The sequence below is a fragment of the Lytechinus pictus genome, chromosome 3 (assembly GCF_037042905.1).
Source record: "Lytechinus pictus isolate F3 Inbred chromosome 3, Lp3.0, whole genome shotgun sequence".
NCBI lineage: Eukaryota > Metazoa > Echinodermata > Echinoidea > Temnopleuroida > Toxopneustidae > Lytechinus > Lytechinus pictus.
This window is the reverse complement of record NC_087247.1, coordinates 52,063,900-52,085,194: the sequence shown is the minus strand read 5'-3', so window position 1 is coordinate 52,085,194 and position 21,295 is coordinate 52,063,900. Positions and strand designations below refer to the sequence as shown.

Here is a 21,295-nt window from a genome sequence, read left to right as displayed (position 1 = left end):
CCACAAATCAGACGCATAATGTATGTTTCGCGTAAAAGTATCATAATCGTAAAAAGCAAAGACAAAAATGACTGCAGGCACTTCTTGGAATAAAGGCTACACTCTCCGTTTAGAGGACGGATCTATTTTCTGAACACGTCCCCGCCCCCTCCCCCCCCCCCCCCTCCTCCCTCCATCGGCTCTCCATCCATTTACCTCTCTCTCTCTCTCTCTCTCTCTCTGCTGTGATTGTTTACATTCAAGTTGATTTTAGTCTTCTTTCAGAGACCTTAACAAGTAACAATAACGACAATAATAACAGTACGCAACATTAACAGAGCTCAATACAATGATTTCAATCGCTGCTTACTATTACCCCGGCTTTATTCAGGTTCCAACGGGAAATATAGACTTTACAGTACGACAATACACCATTCGGTGGACTGTACTTCATCAGAAGAAGAAGAGGGAGAGAACCGTCAACAAAGCACAAAGAGGTATAACGGACCGGGATAACGGAAAGGTGTGTAATTTTTTTGTATAGGGAGTCGAAACTCACGGATGGTTGGTTGGTTGGTGGTTGGTGTTGGTGTTAAGTTGGCGCTCTTCAATCTAGTAGATTGAGTTATAGTTGCTTAATTCCCGCTTCAATGTCCTCGGCGTTAGACTAGTCTGACCTGTCATATAGCGAGTTGCAATATAATTAAGATTAGTTACCTCCACCATTAAATTGTGCGTTTTTGTACTTCATAGTATGCAAACTTAAATAAAAAGCTAGGTCGAAGCTCAATTCTAGTAGTCTAAAAATTATTACATCACTAATCATCAGGAGTAAGGAAGAGAGAGAGAAAGAGATGGAGAGAGATCAGTGGAATATTCTTATTCGAATCTCTTTGGTTTTTCACATAATTCAGGATCACTTTATAATCTGCATTTCTTCCCAATAATGTTGCTAGATCTGATATTGGCTTGTTTAATTTCAGGCTTCTTTGCATAATTCTTCTTTCTCTTTCATATTTCTTACATGGTAGAAATGGGGGGGGGGGGGTATTTAGCTCTCAATGTCTTGACGTATGTTTGTGACGCCTGAATAGGCCTACTCCTTTCCGATGTTTTAGTATTGAGCTTGTTTAATTTTTTTTTTCAAATCATTTTAAGTTTGGAACTTTGAATGGACTTGAACGTTGAAGAGATGGTCCAGGCTGAAGATATTTATATCTCAATAAATAGAGTAAAATTCAGAAAGCAGAATGCTGAAAATTTCATCAAAATCGGATAACAAATAACGAAGTTATTGAATTTTAAGGATTGCATTATTCCTGTGAAACAGTTCTAGGCATGTCTTCATGAATATTCATTATGTGGGCTGATGATATCATTCTTTTGTATTTTATTATATGAAATTAGGTTTATTCAATTTTTTTTCTACCAAGAACTAAAACAATTGGATTGACAACTGATTAAGTGCATTAGTTATTTATTGCCGCAACTTATTTCATTATAATGGAGACATATCATTTACACATGCATGAAAAAATGAAACAATTATGATTTCATGTAATAACATAAGAAAAGGGAAAGTGGGGATATGACATAATCAGCATACCAATGAATTTTCATGACGATGTGCATAAAACTGTTTTCACAAAATATTGATAGACTTTAAAATTCAATAACTTCCTTGTTTGTAATCCGATTTTTAATGAAATTTTCAGCATTTTTCTCTGTGAATTTAACTCTATTTATTTAGATAAATATTTTTTGCTCAGACCATCCCTTTGAACGTAACTTTACACGCAATTGAATTCTGGAATGGGGGATACCCCTATGGACCTAGCCACAAAGGATTATCTATTGTAACTGGGGGTGCTTTGACAATGCTCAGCACCCATAGATTAATCCTCCGTGGATAGGACCCTGGATACCCCTTTCCTGGCCCCTTTCCTATTTTTTTTTGAGGAAGGGGCTGTCTACAACACCCCCGAACTTTTGAGGAATTTTTTTTTTAAACAAAATTATTAAACATCATTATTAAACATCATTAGAAAGTTAAGAAATCCTAATCGAGTGCAATTGAAATGCTGAGATTGGTTCAATTTTCGGTGCCAGTGCCACCCCTCCCCTCTCCGCCCAGGTGATCTATACTGCATGCGTATTTCCCCGATTTTCGGGGGAGGGTATATTTTAAGCGCTTTATTGCAAATATATTTCATGTTAAATATAATTTTCAAATAAGGTTTAGTTTACAAATCTTCGCAGAACAGATTTAGAGGTAATTTTACGAGTAAAACAAATTTAAAATACGATACTGAATATGATTCTGCTGGTTCACTTTCCAAAAATTCTTGATGGGGGGGGGGGCTTCCCTTTCAAAGCCCGTATAGGAATCAAAAACCTATTCCACGTACGATTCCCGTCTCTTAGAACGGTACCCATTTAAAAGGAGTGACAACTATAATGGTAACATTGCTATATGGCATATACCATGTTAAAATAGCTCAACCGCCAATAAATGTTTCCATGGGAGTCACAATAATAAAGTCTTTATAAAACGGAATGTCAATAATTGCCACATTTTTTTACCATCGCATGGATACTGGGGCGCTCTTAGAATTTATTTGCAAAAAACATAGACCTCGTTTTGTCTATATGACAAGCACATTGTCTTTAGTGTATACTTCTCAGATAGCCTAATAATACATGGGCTAAACCCAAACCTATAAAAAGTAAAAATATAGAAAAACATGAAACTAACGGATCGCATCGTGTGCACTTGGCTTTACAAATGACTTTCAAACGTAAGAGACGTTTGTAAGAGCACCGTTCTAATCCCTGTTCGTAAGCATGGTAAGAGCCCTCTATAATGGCTCTATGAACAAATTAAGGCGTTCGTACGATCATCGTAAGAAATAATGGCTTCTATAATTGTCTCTCGAGTCCTCGACCGTACAAAATCTTGTGTGGTTCTTACTGTATTCTTATGACACTCGTATGACCACCTTACGAAGACAGGATTTGGTATGACATAACAAAAAAATCTTGGAGAAGACCATCAACCAAGCTGCGAACGGTTAACGCGTAACGATCTTTGAATGCTAAAAATCGTAAATCCTTCTTGAGAAGGTCTTATTTTATAAGATCTTCTCAAGAAGATCGCACGATGTTCGTGGCAGTTCTTAATGGTGTTTGTGATAATTGAAAGGGAAAAATAGTATCTGATCAGTAATCCAATGGATAAGCAGGCCCCTCTACCCCGGATCTGTAATTTGTGCTCCCAATTATTATTCAAAGCAAAGTCGTTTTATTGTTTTGATCGATACTGTCGGGGCCTTATAGGAACGATTTTTTTTTCCAGGAGGTGGTGCCGACTGAGAATAATACACGCAGCACCTCCAACAATGAAAATCTTGGGGGTGCTTCAGCACCCCCGCTTTCCAGAGCCATGGGTACTGTTTACTTTTAATGAAATAGACAAATCCTGATTATTTTCCTTTTTATTCCCTTTCATCTCGTTTTTTTCAGTATGTTTGTTTAGCATAATGGGCCACCACCTCACTGTCAACATGACTTTAATAAAACCATATACATTATTTGATTCTTGCTGTCATTGTTTTGTTTATTTTTGTACTTTTCTCCTTTTGGACCCATGGACAATGATGGATTGTAAAGCTTATGATTATAATTATTAGCATAATTTATTGGCTGTTTGATCCTAAGATTTTTTTATGACTTTATAGTAAAATAAAAATCAAAGTGCGTTTCTGTAAATAACGATATATGTATTGCAGAATTAAAAGCAAATAACTAATATTTGTCCAGAACTTTTGTGATCATTTTCTTTAGTCATCAGTTTGGTTGATGGGAAGGGGTGCAATGCACCCTTAAATTTGTAGGAAAATTAAAAAAAATATAGAATCGTTTGCAATGAATTATGGGAGAACATTTAAAAGAAGACAAGTTCCCCGCTTATTAAAGGACACGACAAATGGATATCTTATTTTGCACCATACAATTCCCCCTCTCCCACCCCGGATGCGCGCACCGTCCGGATCCCACCCACTTGCCGTCCATCTCCCATTTTGTTTGCCCTTCTTTTCATTGTGTCTATATAATACGCTAAGTGGAAACTGAAGTACCAGGCATTTATAAAACTGAAACCAGGGGATCCGCATTTGAAAGTAAAAACACCACGTAAACACCAAGTAAAATATTGTGTTAAATGAAAAACTTGAAATGTCTCGAGTCCGGAGAAGCCGTTCTTTGATATCATCATCATCATCTTTTCTCAATCGTAGCAGCGGTAAAGATGGTGTAAGACTGGCTCGGCAGATAACTTTAGTTGACTGTATTTCCATAGTCATCGGTACAGTCATCGGATCTGGTATCTTCATATTCCCAAAGGGTAACAAATCTATCACCCTAATTTACCTCTTTTTTGTTGCTATAATGGAATATAAATTGTGATCTTGGAGTGTTTAATTTGTTTCTCGTTTATTTACCAGAAACTCTAGAAGAGAGTGGTATTCAAATACTGATTCGAACCTATTTATTAGAATATTTTTCTTTTATCAGGTGTATTGGTGAATACTGGTAGCACTGGATGGGCGTTGGTGGTATGGGTGTTATGTGGAGTATTCTCTATGTTTGGAGCTCTCTGCTATGCTGAGCTTGGGACAACATTTAAAGTATCTGGAGGAGATTATTCCTATCTCCTTGATGCATACGGACCAATACCTGCTTTTCTACAGATCTGGAAAAAGATTGTAGTTGGTAGAACGGGTGGATGGGCAATCAGCTCAGTTTCTATCTCATATTACGTCCTAGTGCCTTTCTACATGGGATGTGAAGTCCCTTTTGTAATCACCAGACTCATTGGAGCAGCTATCTTGAGTAAGTAAACTTATTTTTCACGTTTTCGTTAGTTTCTCTCATAATTACCCTCACTTAATATTTCCCATTTACACGGATCGTCAATTTTCGGCAAATTAACTTTCTCTGATGTTGCGGCGTTGTTCTTAATCAATGTGGTTGTAATTTCGGTGAGAAAGGGATGAAAGGGAAGTGAATACTGCCCAATTTCTCAAATCATGTAGGCCTACCATAAAGTCAATAAAAATCGCTTATTTACTTGTAATTGTGTATATGAGACAAATTGGCAATTTAGGGCGTTACGCAACTATTATCGTCTTAATTATTATTTCATATCTAAACCAACTATTCTTATACATTTCGAATTTACTTAAAACTGTTATTCTTTATTCTTAAAAGTGCTCAAATTGTCAAAGTTTTTCGGAATATCAAAATTGTCAGCACCCGCTTCGCGCTCGCATAAATAATATTTAGATAGATGAAGTTTTCAGGTCTGAATATCTAAAATTATCAGCTCGTGCTTTGCCCTCGCATTAATAAGTGAGATAAGTATCCTCTTCATGAGTCCGGCATGTGTCACTGCAAAACAGTCCTAAACAAGTCCCTTATTCAGGTCAGTAGGTCTACATAAACAAATTCAGCTCGCTCTTCGAGCTCGAAATGAACGTTGAATTATGCATCTTGATTATGATTATAAAATTACTTATAATCCATGTTCAATTCTCATATTTGAAGACAGTCATGGAATAAAAAAATGAGCTTACGCTTCGCGCATCATTTATAGGCTTTATGAGGTGACTGTTTTCAAGAATGAAGTTAAGACGTACTTCAAACTTCAGTCTGTAGTTTTGACTTCCCCCTTTAAAAAAACCGACAAAAGTGAGCCGATCGGAGAAAATGTGGGTGCAAAATACCCCCCCCCCCCCTTATTGGCGAAAGCTGGATCCGCCCCTGAATAAGAACGGAAGTCACACAGCTGATGTTGGAATCATTTGTATTTTATTTTGTTGCTATTCAAAAGTTTTGGGTCAGGTGCGATCTTCAGGTAATAGGACCCAACGCATCAATATGGATGCATAATGTTGAATAGTTGAAAAACTTACACTTTTTTGCTGAAAATGTTATCAAAATTTACCGATATCGTGCACTAAATCCTTCTTTCTCAATATTACAAATGCAAGTTCCCCCATGATGAGCTCGTCATGCTCATGGTCGTTTGTTTTATCTCTTTCAGGATTCCTCTAAAACTATAATGCCCCCCTTGAAAACTCCTCCGTTCGGCCCCTAGTTGTCATTGAAAATTTGTTACATGAGCACCCCCTCCCTTGCTCCCCCAAAAGATGGACCACCTGGGATATGTTTGTTCCCAATCCAGAATTGCTTCCGATGTACCTACACTGCGTGTATAATATCCAATTATATTTTCATTGATTTTTTTCAAAATTAACACCTCATTGGAGAAAATATAGGGTAATTATTAAAATGTTAACCTATTTTATTTCGTTATTTTTTGAAATAGTTTTCATAGTTTTAATCAACTCGGTGAGCGTTCCATTAGCACGCAAGATACAAGTAGTAACATCAGTCTTGAAAGTACTAGGTCTTGGTGTCGTCATCGTCATTGGTTTATACCAACTTGCAAAAGGTAAGTTAGTCTTCAAGGCCCTTGGAAAAGATTTTTATTTTCATTGTAACAATTAGGTTTATCATAAATTTTATTTGGTCAATGGAATCTGTATAGGCCATTGGAGATTGAATCGCCTGTGTTTAGTGACTATATAAATATTATTGACTATCTTATTTCTGATCTCTTAATTATGATATTCCCCATTCATTAAGCGAGGTAATCTTAAATTTAGGGCTTTAAAAACCATCACTAAAATAATGAAAAGTATTGTTTATGTAATGCATTTTGCTGACTCTCATTTGGATCTTTCAGTATGTTAAAATCCATATTACATACAATAATAATGCTAGGATGACTCAAAAGTCTATACCCATAGGCGGATCCAGGGGGCCCATGCCCCCCCCCCCCCCCCGCCATTGGCCTAGCAACAACAACAAAAGGAAAAAAGGGGGAAGAAAGAAAAAGAAGAAAGTAAAAGAGAGGAGAAAAAGAAAAGGAAAATAAGTGGAGGAATACGAGTGAATAAAAATAAGTTGACGGAAGACTTGGAAAATAAAAAGAAAGCTTTCATTCATGTCTCTATTATATGTAAAAATTTCCATCGCGCTGGCGTTGCCTGATCGATGATACATATCTTGCTCATATATAGGCTGATATAGAGCTTGAAATATCAAGTTTGAAGTCGATATACAAAACATATTAAAACTCGGTCATCGAGCTTTCATTATTATGTTTTATTCACAAACCAATTTGAAAAAAAGTGCATTGTAAAATGAATATCAACTATTTCAGCCCGCGCTGCGCGCTCGCATTATTTGATTTGTCAAGCACCTATCATATTCGTGCATTCCATAAATTTATAAAAATATCCTTTTTCAGATCTGATTGTCAAAACCTATCAGCTAGCACTGCGCGCTCGAATTTTGATTGAGTTATGTATACCTCTATAATAATTCTATAACAAACTTCTTAAAATCCCCTTTTCATGAGAGTTTATCGATGAAAATTTTCGGCTATTGATTTGCGCTCGCATGATCAATTGTTAAAAATATATTTTTCCAAAAAAGTGCTTCGTCCAGTTTTTAGGCCTTGATATCAAAAAATTTGGCGCTCTCATTAGGTCTATTAGATTAATAAATAAGTTAATAACATTTTCATGAATTCGTATAAAGTGTCCCTTTTTCAGAATGGAATATCGGCAAGTTTCATCTCGCACTTAGGAAGATTGTCATCATTTTCATATGATAACGGATGTTCTTAGAATGTCCCGGTCGTAGGTAAAAATAATAATAAAAAAAAAATCAGCTCGCGCTTCGCTCGCATCATTTATTAAGCGCAATCCATTTCCACTTCACAGTTATCATACAGTGTTTTGAAATAGTACTTAGATTGACCCTTTTTCAGATCGGAATATCAAATATTATTGATTTTCATGATAAAAAATGTATTTAAGAATGCTCATTTCTAGGTCTAAATCTAGAAAACGCTCATGCATGTTAATTGAGATACGTAGCTTGTTCTTTATTTAAAACGTGCTTAAATTATCCAGCTGCAGATCAAAATATTTAAAAATTCTGCTCGCTCTTAGCGCTTGCTTTATTTAGGAAGGAAGATACCAAATTACCCAGTTTTCATTTGGCAAAGCATGAATAGAGTGTCCCCTTTTGGGTCTAAATCCCATTGTCTGTTTTATGAGATATATAATCCTGTTGTACAAAAATATCCTAAAATACACCAAATATATTTCCCCGCACTTCGTGTTATTATCGTTTTATGTAGTCACACAAGCATGCTTCTTTTTCATTACTTGAAGTGATTACCCCCCCCCCCCCACTTTAAGGTCTGAATATATACAAAACATTTCCAGTTCATGCTTATACGTTCGCATTAGTGGATTGGTGAGATATGTCTGCTCTTCATGGAATTCCTATAAAACAGCTCTTAAAATGTTCCTTTTTCTGGTCTGAATATCAAAACTTTTCAGCTTGCGCTTCGCGCTTGCATCATTTGGTAATTGAGATACATTTCATAATGTTCATGATTACAAAGACTACAAAAAGTGCTTCATGTGTTTAGGCGTAATTCTATCAAAATCACCAAGCGCTTAGCGCACACATTAGATGACTATGGTGAGATACGTGCCCTTCATGATTTCCAAAAATAATAGTCCCTAAAGTGTTCCTCTTTGGGGTCAATATATACTGCGGCCCCTGTCTTTCTTCCACAGTATAATGCCTAGTAACACAGTAGGAGGTTTACGAGACGACCTGTTTGATGGTGAATTGATAGAGATTAAAATCAAAAGAGGAGACAGAGAAAGATTGGAGTAGTGAGATGCATCTTTTGTGATAAAGGGACTTTAATCCAGAATGATGATGACTTGGAGTAGAAGTGCTGAGATGAGTCGAGAAGTCCCAGATAGCGGCGAAGAGTAGATGAGCAATGTGCATGGTTGAGACTAAGCATGCTGAGTATATATACGCAGTCCGTCATTTTTGGTTTCGCCTGCATCCCTGGGCCTGCAAAGCATTCAAAAGCATTTCAAATATAGGCGCCGCTTTCCGACGGCGGCGTCAACATCAAATCTTAACCTAAGGTTAAGTTTTTGAAATGACATCTTAACTTAGTTCATGAAACTTTGACATACGGGTAATCAAGTATTACTAAACATCCTGCTTTGGTTTCAGGTCAAACGTCATTTAGGGTCAATGAACTTAGACCATGTTGGGGAATTAATATCGAAATCTTAACCTAAGGTAAAGTTGTTGAAATGTCATCATAACTTAGAAAGTATATGGACCTAGTTCATGAAACTTATACATAAGGTTAATCAAGTATCACTGAACATCCTGCATGAGTTTCACGTCACATGACCAAGGTCAAAGGTCATTTAGGGTCAATGAACTTTGGCCGAATTGGGGGTATCTGTTGAACGATTGCTTTGCATCTTAGATCACATTCATTGTCAAAGGTCATTTTGGGTCAATGGACAAAGTATTTTATTATCATATGAATGTTTTCTTTTGTGAATAATTATTCAATAGCTGTTTTCAAAATCAGCACTGCTGCTATATTGAATCGCGTAATGCAGGTGAGACCGCTAGAGGCGTTCCACTTGTTTGCTTTAAAATCCTGCATACTGTCAACAAAGTGTTATCAGACTTGATAATTACTTTATGAGTAATACCCACCGTAGAAACAATGTTAGTGCTAATTAAAAGGATCACTATCATAATATTTGGTATGATTTTGAGATATTTTCTTTAATTCATTGCCCTTTTGTTCTTCGACTGATTATAGGGGATACATCGAACATTGAGACTGCATTTGTCGAAGGGTCTATACGATGGAAGACTTTGCCTCTTGCATTCTACTCTGGACTATACGCCTACACTGGATGGTTGGTGGTTTCTCTTCCTCTATTATTATGGGGCAAAGAATCTGGGGGAGATTGTGAGGGAAAATCTTTCATTGTTTTCTTTTTTTGAGAGAGAGGGCTAAAAAAAATTTTCAATCGCGTACACCTTTTTCTTATCACAGCTATACGGCATTATACAAAGAATTAAGGACATGATAATTTGGATCATTATCTGACTTACATTATGGTTTTCTAGTAGTAGAAGCTTCTAGTATAGTAGTAGTAGCAGTAGTAGTAGTAGTAGTAGTAATAGTAGTAGTAGTAGTAGTAGCAGTAGTAGTAGTAGTAGTAGTAGTAGTAGTAGTAGTAGTAGTAGTAGTAGTAGTAGTAGTAGTAGAAGAAGAAGAAGAAGAAGAAGAAGAAGAAGAAGAAGAAGAAGAAGAAGAAGAAGAAGAAGAAGAAGAAGAAGAAGAAGAAGAAGAAGAAGAAGAAGAAGAAGAAGAAGAAGAAGAAGAAGAAGAAGAAGAAGAAGAAGAAGAAGTAGTAGTAGTAGTAGTAGTAGAAATAGTAGTAGTAGTAGTAGTAGTAGTAGTATAGGTAGTAGTAGTAGTAGTAATAGTAGTAGTAGTAGTAGTAGTAGTAGTAGTAGTAGTAGTAGTAGTAGTAGTAGTAGTAGTAGTAGTAGTAGTAGTAGAAGAAGAAGAAGTAGAAGAAGAAGAAGTAGTAGTAGTAGTAGAGTAGTAGTAGTAGTAGTAGTAGTAGTAGTAGAAGTAGTAGTAGTAGTAGTAGTAGTAGTAGTAGTAATAGTAGTAGTAGTAGTAGTAGTAGTAGTAGTAGTAGTAGTAGTAGTAGTAGTAGTAGTAGTAGAAGAAGAAGAAGTAGAAGAAGAAGAAGTAGTAGTAGTAGTAGAGTAGTAGTAGTAGTAGTAGTAGTAGTAGTAGAAGTAGTAGTAGTAGTAGTAGTAGTAGTAGTAGTAGTAGTAGTAGTAGTAATAGTAGTAGTAGTAGTAGTAGTAGTAGTAGTAGTAGTAGTAGTAGTAGTAGTAGTAGTAGTAGTAGTAGTAGTAGTAGTTGAAGAAGAAGAAGTAGAAGAAGAAGAAGAAGAAGAAGTAGTAGTAGTAGTAGTAGTAGAGTAGTAGTAGTAGTAGTAGTAGTAGTAGTAGTAGTATAGTAGTAGAAAATATTACCTCTATCAATATTTTTTGGTCATTATCTTAAATCACAGGCAATTCCTTCCTGCGATTTCTGAGGAAATCATCAATCCGACCAGGTAAGCGAAAAAAGGAGTATTGTACTAAATATTTTGAAATGTTATGCAAGAGAAACTTTCAAAACGGTTATTAGTTCACTTTGTTTCGACCTGATTATATTTTACACCCATTTCCGCCTTTTTTAATTTCCAAAATGTATAATGCATGATTTTCAAGAACAAATCGTAGGACATAGATATCATAAATAATTTTACATAACAATACATGGATCAAACAATCGTAAAAAAAAACGAAACAAAACAAAAGCAGCAATGGTCAGGGAACTGATCTTTTAAAGCAATGCAAAATTCAAGTTGTGTATTAGTCGTAACTATATTTGATGTTGACCTTTTTTCAAGCTTAATTATCAACTCATCAACATGGGAGCCACATCATAAGAGGAGAGGGCAGGGATAATCGGGCGATTGCACCTGTTATTTTAAAGAGATGAAAAATAAAGGGAAAATAATGGAGAGTTTTGATAAGTTGTTGATGTGACATGTTACTTTAAAATCACCTCTTTTTTTGTCTCGCCTGCATAGCAGAGCGAGACTATAGGCGCCGCTTTTCCGACGCAGCGGCGTCATCAACGTCAAATCTTAACCTGAGGTTAAGTTTTTGAAATGACAGCATAACTTAGAAAGTATATAGACCTAGTTCATGAAACTTGTAACATAATCAAGTATTACTGAGCATTCTGCCCGAGTTTGAGGTCACATGGCCAAGGTCAAAGGTCATAGGGTCAATGAACTTTGGCCATGTTAGGGGTATTCGTTGAATTGCCATCATAACTTTGAAAGTTTATGGATCTAGAAAATGCAACTTGGACATAACAACAATCAAGTATCACTGAACATCCTGTGCGAGTATCAGGTCACATGGCCAAGGTCAAAGGCTATTGTGTTGAATTGCCATCATAACATTGAAATTTTATGGATCTAGTTCATGAAACGTGGACATACATGTAGGGTAATCAAGTATCACTGATCGTCTCGCACGAGTCTTGATAAGGTCACATGATCAAAAGTTATCAAGGGTCAATGAACATATTTTATATAAACAATATAATATATGAATGGTGCTTTTTGTGAATAATCATTCAAAGTCAGCACTGCTGCTATATTGAATCGCGTAATGCAGGCGAGACAGCCAGAGGCTTTCCACTTAATTGTTTTCACGGAACAAAAGAAAATCAAGTCGTCTTCAGACAACCCCTTTTCAAATGCAACGCTCATATACACTTTCCACATATTAAAACGTTGTCGTGCAAGTTAAAATGCTGATTTGTAGAATTAAAGAATTCTAGTTAATATTGTCTTTCTATTCACCTATTCATTTTAGGACAATTCCCCTTGCGATTATAATTTCCATGACTAGTGTCACAGTCCTGTACGTGCTTGCCAACATTGCTTACTTCACCGTGCTCAACAGTGATGAAGTATTAGTTTCCAACGCAGTTGCTTTAGTAAGATACAAATGAATATTATACATTCGGTATTAAAAAAATTAGATTTCCTTTTTTTTGTGTGTAGGCCTAAAGAAATATTCTCTATTTTTTCTCCAATCTTAATAAAAAGTATGAAAAATGATTTTTTTAAAAGCAAATTCAAATGTAATTAATTTATATTTTAAAAGAATTTACTGATATAAAGATTTTTTTTCCAATCATCCTGGAATCAGGGTTCCCAGCCCATCAGGGGAAATGATTTTACTTTTTTTCCAGTCAGGGAAATATCAGGGAATTTGATTTAAAAAAATACCTCAAATCAGGGAAAATGCCTCAAGCGAGGGAAAAATCTGGGAATTTTGATCAGCCCAAAATTCGAAAGCACGGTAGTCAGTCAAACTGTTATATTTTGTTGCATATCAAATCAACATCCATTGAATTACTGGTTATGGTGGTACTAATTAGTTTTATATTATTGTTTTTATGCTGAAAATACATGTAATTCACTGCAACAAATTAGAAAACATGCGAAACTGGGGGGGGGCTGACCATGCAAAAAATCACAATCATGTGGCCATTTTTACGTTTTTGTACACGCTTTTGGAAAAAGTGGGGCTGAAGCAACCCCCCCCCCCCCCCCCCGCTTCCGTGGCCCCTAGCTGTTATTATCAGGGAATTTTAAAACTTCGTCAGAAAATTTTTTTATCTTGAAAAGCTGGGAACCCTGTGGAATAAAGCAAGTACACCATGTTTTATCTGATGACTTCTGCTCATTCCAAGCCATGTATTATATGCCCCATGATTGCTATTTGATACAACAGGATCTTGGTCAACGTGTGATTGGAGACTGGTCTTTGATTCTAAATGCAATTGTAGCCATCTCGATAGCAGGAGCACTAAACGGATCAACAATCACTTTTACAAGGTGAATTAATTAAAAATAATGGCCCGTATTCTGAAGTCAGGTTTAGCTTAGACCATGGTCTAACTCTGTGCTAAAATTATGGGAAGCCAAACGTTTCAAAGTTTTGTTTACGGTGAATGCTTCTCATGTTTACTGTGCTCTTTACTAATTCTTTAATGGTGAAGACAATTGTCACACTTATCCTTCCCAGGCAGTTAATAATGTTTTGGGAGTCAAATGAGCTGATACATTGAACCTCTACTGTTAGAGATTTATGTAATAATTGGCTATCCATAGTTAAACCACAACTTAAAACCATAGTTTAAATTAAACCCGACTTCAGAATACGGGCCAATGAATTTAAATTTATAGCCGAAATTCACAAAGGATAATTCACTTGTATGCCATAGGGCTAGGGTACCAAGGTAGAAACGACTGTGAATTCAGGCCTTTAGTTTAATTACACGCCCATTCCCAACTCATCCAAAAATCACATGGCTATCACTATCATGATAATAGAACCGACTCGTCTAATAATGATGACCTTTCAATAAAATAATCTCTCCTTTACCTTGTCTTTCCCTTATTTTTCTTCTTCTTTGACTACTACTCAGGGGTTGCGTAGAAAAAATGAGAACAGAATACATTAACAAAGGTCGTCTTGCTCCCTTTGCATGGCGCCGCACCTGCTGCTATAGGCTGGTCTACTTACCAACCACTGACCGCTACTTCGACTAGCACCACCACCACCGCGGTCCATACTACTAGTAGTATTAGTCATTGTACTACTACTACTACTACTACTACTACTACTACTACTACTACTACTACTACTACTACTACTACTACTACTACTACTTCTACTACTACTACTACTACTTCTACTACTACTACTACTACTACTACTACTACTACTAGTACTACTACTACTTCTACTACTACTACTACTACTACTACTACTACTACTACTACTACTACTACTACTACTACTACTACTACTACTTCTACTACTACTACTACTACTACTACTACTACTACTACTACTACTACCGCTACACTACTGCTTCTTCTTCCTTTACTGCTCCTGCTACCACTCACTAAGTTTAGAGGATGTTTTAACAAATTCCTGATTTATGTTTAAATTGATAGAGAGTTTTTGGTGGCATCACGTGAGGGACACATCCCCGAGATTGTTTCAATGGTTCACATTGATCGGAAGACTCCCGTTCCGGCCATCATCACTCTGGTAATTAGTAGGATAAACATCAAATTGTTATCATGATTATCATAACGGTCAGGAATTTCAATGGTTATAATAACATACCTCTGACATTAGTCATTCCCATTTTCCGTTTGTACATTTCGAAATTTGCTTATAAAAAAGAACACTTTGAGAGTGTTCATTGATGCATTCTAAGTTATTGACTGTAGATCATTTTATTTGGTTTCGCATGTTACTTGTATTCTGCATAGTTTTGATATTAAAAATAAGTTTTCCTTTGTACATACAATCAGTGTTTTGATTGCAAACTATCTCTTGGGCGGATACAGGACTGTAGCAAAACAGTATTTAGCACTGGGGGACAGGCAACAAGGAAAACAAATCCATCCCGAGTCCAGGAAGGGGGGGGGGGGCTACTCACTATAGGTTATCAACTGAAGAGGAAGGGGGGCACATGCTCCCTGAACATCCTAAATCTTCTCCTGATTTTAATGAACTAGAGTAATTTATGAAATAACAATATTTTCTTTCTTTAAAAAAAAAATTGCAAGCAACACTGGTGCAAATCACAATCACACCATGGATATACTATTACCAAAAATCCCTGATAGTTTTACCCATGCATTTTTATTTGAACCTTCCGAAATAACCTTGATTAATCTTCATTTTCTCCTCTTGTAGATTCCATTCAGTTTAATAATGATGATCAGCGGCGACGTCAGTAATCTTGTTAACTTTGTTGGTTTTACCGCCTGGCTATTCATTGCTTTAACCTGTGCAATTATCCCGTATTACCGGTGGAAATATCCAGAACTTGAGCGTCCGTTTAAGGTACCTATTATTGTTATTATTATATTATTAATATTATTATCATTATTATCATCATTATCATTATTCGGAATTTCAACAAGAATTTAAAAAAAAATTACAAAACAATTACCATGGTAACATACAAAAGAAAAAGGATGTTAACAGCAGGTCGTCAGGGTAAAAAAGTCCACGACCCGGACTTGTAAGGTAACATCCATGAGAATAAAACTATATATAAACTTTATATTGAGCAATAATAGTAATTGATATGTATGAAAACGATAAGATGTAGTGGGATTCAAATTGAATGAAAATATGTGAAAATTATATTTAAGGGTATATTGGCCAGGTAAATTAGTAGATCAATTGAATTGTCTATGTCTTATGCTGATATCTTGATTATCATTTTTTTGTTGGTGAAGTGAAAACGGGTTCCGGAAAAAAGTTATATTCATTGTTGGTACCTTGATTTTGGATTAGGGCCGCGCAGTCACTCTACACCATTAAAAATGCTCTATTTCTCTTTGTACATAAAAAGATAATCACGGTTATCTTTTTTTTTTCGTTAAGCCATTTTTGGGGCAAAAGTTCCGATAACACCCCCAAAAAAATTAAGCATTAATACATGACAAAAATGGGACTTTCCACCGTAATATTTACCACACAGTCTGAATTTCTATGGGATTCCTTTGATGTTATGCAATATTATCACTGTAAAATATGGGCCTACTGTAAACAGTAATAACGATGATAATTTTTTAGCATTTTCCCGGAAAATACAAACTGTGGGCAGGGGGGATCTTCAAGTTTTAAAGTAATCCTGTATAATATATTGCATCCTGTACAGATACGTATTTGAATATTTGAACTCGAAAAATTTATTGATTATAATGTATCTAATGGAGCGTTGCAAGAAACTTGCGATCAATTGCAAGTCTATTTTCGTTCACGAAATCAAGCATATGCCGTGCAATTAATTGCAAATTTGCGATTGATTGCTAATCTACTCCATAAAACAAGGAGATGTAATCTGATTTGCTATTATAGTTAAAAGTGATTAATCAGTTGTAAAATTGTAACAGAATATTTACGATTGATTGCAATTATTTTCTTGCAACATCCCCTAAGCGTGAGAGCATAGGCTATACATGTACCTAAAATGAGCATTCGAAGATCAGAGTAACGTGATCATATTTCAATATTGATCTGCCATGATTGTAAGTAGAATGATGTAACTTCTGAAGGTATCCATGGCGAAGAAGAATAGAGTAGTAGGTTTCACAATACACCATATATCTTTCTTGGACAAGTGTTGGTCCTAAAAAGGACCAACACTTTACAAGTACCGTGAAACCTACTACACTATTGTAAGTACAAGATAATTATTTTCAATTCAAAATTAGGTTCCTCTGGTGATACCAATCATCTTCGTATTCTGTGCATTGTTCCTGGTTGGTATGTCAATCTACAGCAGCCCTGTAGATTGTGGAATAGGTTTAGCCATTACTCTTCTCGGGATACCAGTCTACTATGTAGGCGTGGCTTGGAAGAATAAACCTAAATGGTTCATCAATGGAATGGGTAGGTATTCACATTATGCTATTTACAAAATATTCGACACTTCAATTGGTGACAAAATATATAATCAATAATTAATTAAGAGGAACAACTGCGTTGATATTGGTTATAAAGTATACAAGTATTAAATTTTTAATATGAAAATAGTGCAAAAGAACATGACAAAACTTGCATAATTATTTCAATCATAATTGTTATTTAAGTCAATCTTAACGGTAGCACTCTCTATATTCGATCCAGATTTACATTTTTTTAATCTTAAAAGTTGATACATAATTATGTTTGAATAATTTTGTTTTGCAGATAAATTGACAGTATTCTTGCAGCAGGTGTTACTCGTTGTTCCACATGAATCTGAGCAAGTTGAATGATATATCATAAATCGAGGATAACAAAGTCGATGTTATTGCCGAAATGAGTACGAAGGTGAATGAATCAGTGTACCAAAACGCTGCTGAACACGATGTTGCAACATTGTTCAAGACGGCATTCTCACTGGCGATGACGAAAATCCATTTCTCGTAAAAAAAACAAGGTTCATAGCATAGGCATTTTCTCCCAAGGTTAATGACAGAATGTGGTTTGAGAATATTAAATGAATTTTTTTTTTCATATTCTTCAATCCGCTTAGAAGTCTACTTTGACATGAACAGAACATCACTCCGAAATCCCTTTACGGCCCTCAGCAAAATCAAGTTTTCAGTGGAGTTTTTTTTATTAACATAAGCCTTTAAAATACTCAGAAAGTTAACAAGTGCACATAGAGTTACCAAGGATGCTTCCCGGGAAATGCTTATATCATTTCCATTGGACTAACGAGCACTATTGATTAAATACATTCCATGCTCAGGGGCCGCAGCCCCCCACTTTTTTTTCTAAAACCGTGTACAAAAACGTAAAAATTACCATTATGATTGTGAATTTTGGCATGGTCAGCCCCCCCCCCCCACACTGAAAACCGTTCCGCGGCCCCTGATGCTCAAGGGTATCGGTACCGTGGCCCTTGATCGAACATCGGACTTTCATGTATCTGGTCAGGCGCCCGAGACCGCTCCTCCATGGGAAATACATGTATAGATTTATCTCCGACAATGACCAATTATCATATAGGCATGTATTATCACTTTTCTTTAGTTTTTATACTATACTCCGTAATTGTATCAAGTGGCATGAGTCAAAAAATGTTTTAGATGGTCGAGTTTTTAGTATGATACATCGTTTTTTTTGTTTTTTTTTAGAGAGAAAGAAGTAAGCAAAGTAATCAACTATTCAAAAGGGTAAAATATTTCTATAAGCATCATTTTTTGGTTTAGCTAGACGTCTGTATTGGATTGTAACAATGACTGACAGTATTTTCGGGGATCATCAAATATATTGCTTTTTGATGAACCACATTGTCCTCGTCTAAAATACGAGGGACAATATGATCCTGTTGTGGGCAATATATTTGATGTTCCTCTCAAGGCCAGTCAACATTTTTTTTTAAATTATACATGAAATCTCCATACTACAGTGCGTATCAAAAAAAAGTTTACACTTTGAAAAAGCCCTGGGAATTCAAAAATATACAACATGTGGGTAATTTTTTCACATATAATCTTAGGTTTGGGTCTCATCTATCAAATGAAAGTAAAAGTTTTGACAGAATGTTACACTTGAGTGAGCACTGTCCATTTTTGTAAAGCTCGCAGAAATCTGTTTGCGCAGAAATGCTCGTTTTCACGCTGTGTCAAGGGTAAAGGGCGAAATCAAACTTACCCTGCGAAACATTTCCCTTGCACTTTTAGTCAATTGAAATAAAACGGATACATTCAAGCATTTTGTAACAATTTTGCCACCAAACTGAAATTTCATCATTTAGTAAGCACAACCTTTACCCTTTTTGTGCCAGCTGGATCTGAGGACATAACTGAACCTGAACAAAAGTTTATATCAGACATCTCAAGCATTTTACACTGAGTTTTTATCATTTAAAGTGGGTTTACATTTCATTTTTCATTTAATACTTGTTTCTCCACACTTTTCCCAAGCTTGACAATGATTAACAAAATTAAAATCAAGCCTAAGCCATTTCATGTAAATCACAGCTCAGTGCAAAGGAAAATTCGTCTCGATGGCCTCGGTGTGTGTGGGAGTGGGGTGGGGCGCAATGCACTCTTCGAAGTGTTTTGGGCAAGGAAACAAGTTTAAAAAGGTAAAAGATATCTTCAAATCAATTTTACAAGCTAAATTCCACGTTTTCTTCATGATTAAGATCTACTTTTATTTGCATAACTATTTCAAAGTTCTGCGCAAATAATTTTTCACTACATTTTCAAAAGTAAGTGGTGCTCACTCAAGCGGAAATATTTTTCGAGTTATATCGTCATTTGCTTAAATGGATCTGTACCAATGTTAAAATGTGGAAAATCTTCAGGATATTACAAATGTATAATTTTACAGGATTTTTTCAAAGTGTAAACTTTTTTTTGATACGCACTGTATAGTCCATGGGTCTGTACAACCTCATAGTTTAAACATCTTTAGTGAATTTGGGCTGTGATTTTTTTTTTTTTTGGGGGGGGGGGGTGGGGTAACCGCCTCCAGCTCACCCATTTGTTGGTGGAGCTGGGGGCCGTTTCGTAAAGCTATTCATAAGTTAAGAGCAGCTTCAAGAACTGGTGAACCTTTCTTACGCGCTAAATCACCACAATGGACATTTTGGTGTGTACCATTTACAAGAAAGTATCACCAGTCATTCTTAAAGTCGCTCATAACTTACGAACAGCTTTATGAAACACCCACCAAAATATTGAATATATTAATTCACATCTACCCTTCTAATTCATAGAACAGTCTGATTGTAAGTTAGGGGCGAGGTATGAAATAATAATTGATTGTAAATATCTGCATATTGATTATAATTTGTTTTTATGAGAGAAGAGTATAAGATCTTACAGCAACAGTATTGAAAAAAAAATCATTACCCTAACTGGGGCCCAGTTCATTAAACTTGTTATAACAACAAATTTAGAATAGCAGTTACTATAGCAAGCTACTGACATCACTCAGTTTGATTGTCTGATACTTGTTAAATAACAAATATATATAAAATGGGAACCTGACCAGTGCGGTGATGCGTCTTACACCGCATGTGACCGAAAACATATGAGGCACACATTAATCTTTGGGAAACACCCCCTATTCTCATGCTAAATAGGAACCCTATGTTACTTATAAGTGAATTTCCTATCAAAACGTCAAATAAACTTTGGATTCAGAGGATTATATACAAGTGTTAATCTACAAAGATCACAATGAAATTAAGCGGGGAGAATTGCAGCGATTTGCATCCAAGAAGGGATCACCAGTCATTGGTACAACAGTTTTCTAAAATAGCCCCTGGTCGCCATCATTCCTGATTGTATACATGGACAAGGGAGGTGGAGGCGTTTCCCTGGCCCCTAAGAAAGTTGTACTGAACTGTTGACGTTTTCTTGGGCGCTAATTCAGATTCAAAAGCATTTTGATTTCCATTAGCTAGAGGTGGAATCCAATCATTGTAGATTAAAATTTTAATTGTTAAAAAGCATAATTAGGAAATGCACTCCTATCCTATTAGAAGGGGAAATGTGATACCTTGTTTAGCACAAGATAGTTGGGTCACTAATTTGAATTAGGGGTCCACAAACTACAATCATTTCCATAAATATTGATCATGTATAATATGCTCTTGTATTAAATTCATTATTATTACCAACAAAAACAATTGATCTCAATATATATTGTTTTCTTTTTTATATAATTCATATCCAATGTGATTATAACACTTTTTCTTTAGTTGGAAATGAAATAAAATTTAAAATTGTCACGCATAAAATTGTGTATATTGAAATATTGAAGTTTGAGTTACCATAGTTCTTTAATTATCAAAAGATGTATATTTTATGCAGACATGGCATTCAAACAGACAGACGAAAATACCTCCACACATTTGCCTGTAAACAAAAGTATGAAAAGTAAATAATGGGTGTTCATTATATTGGGTAAAAAAAATAATAACGCTGGTCCGGATTCTGAATTTGGGTTTAATTTAAACTTTGGTCTAAACTTGTGGTTTAAATATGGATAGCCAATTGTGGCAGGTATCTCTAACAGCATCAGTTCAATTTGTCAGCTCACTTTGCATGCAAATCTTTCCTGACTGGGAATGATTACTGAAATAGCTCTCTTCATTAAAACTTGAAAAAAAAAAGAACTATGTGAGGATTGG

The 21,295-nt window shown here is 35.7% G+C and overlaps 1 protein-coding gene across 2 annotated transcripts; it reads left to right on the top strand.

Annotated features, from left to right (window-relative positions):
- Positions 1-299: 299 nt before the first annotated feature.
- Positions 300-20,781, top strand: LOC129255508 (cystine/glutamate transporter-like). 2 transcript variants are annotated; one of them, XM_064097343.1, is made up of 11 exons: positions 300-502; positions 4,552-4,869; positions 6,368-6,493; positions 9,776-9,875; positions 11,058-11,102; positions 12,424-12,547; positions 13,351-13,454; positions 14,583-14,679; positions 15,337-15,486; positions 16,869-17,046; positions 17,347-20,781. In XM_064097343.1, the coding sequence occupies exons 2-11, from the start codon at positions 4,620-4,622 to the stop codon at positions 17,412-17,414; spliced, it is 1,242 nt and encodes a 413-aa protein (XP_063953413.1). In that variant the 5' UTR covers positions 300-502; positions 4,552-4,619; the 3' UTR covers positions 17,415-20,781. The 2 variants fall into 2 exon arrangements, with proteins under 2 accessions (XP_063953413.1, XP_054749832.2); XM_054893857.2 differs by lacking the exon at positions 300-502 and adding an exon at positions 4,071-4,381 and having other exon boundaries at positions 17,347-17,932.
- The last annotated feature ends 514 nt before the right edge of the window (positions 20,782-21,295 follow it).

Bases quoted from the DNA above. Each gene is read 5' to 3' on its own strand.
- LOC129255508 (XM_054893857.2), top strand. From the start codon at position 4,213: ATGTCTCGAGTCCGGAGAAGCCGTTCTTTGATATCATCATCATCATCT. The intron at 4,382-4,551 runs GTAACAAATCTA...TTCTTTTATCAG, and splicing joins TATCTTCATATTCCCAAAGG to GTGTATTGGTGAATACTGGT. The intron at 14,680-15,336 runs GTAATTAGTAGG...CTCCTCTTGTAG, and splicing joins TTCCGGCCATCATCACTCTG to ATTCCATTCAGTTTAATAAT.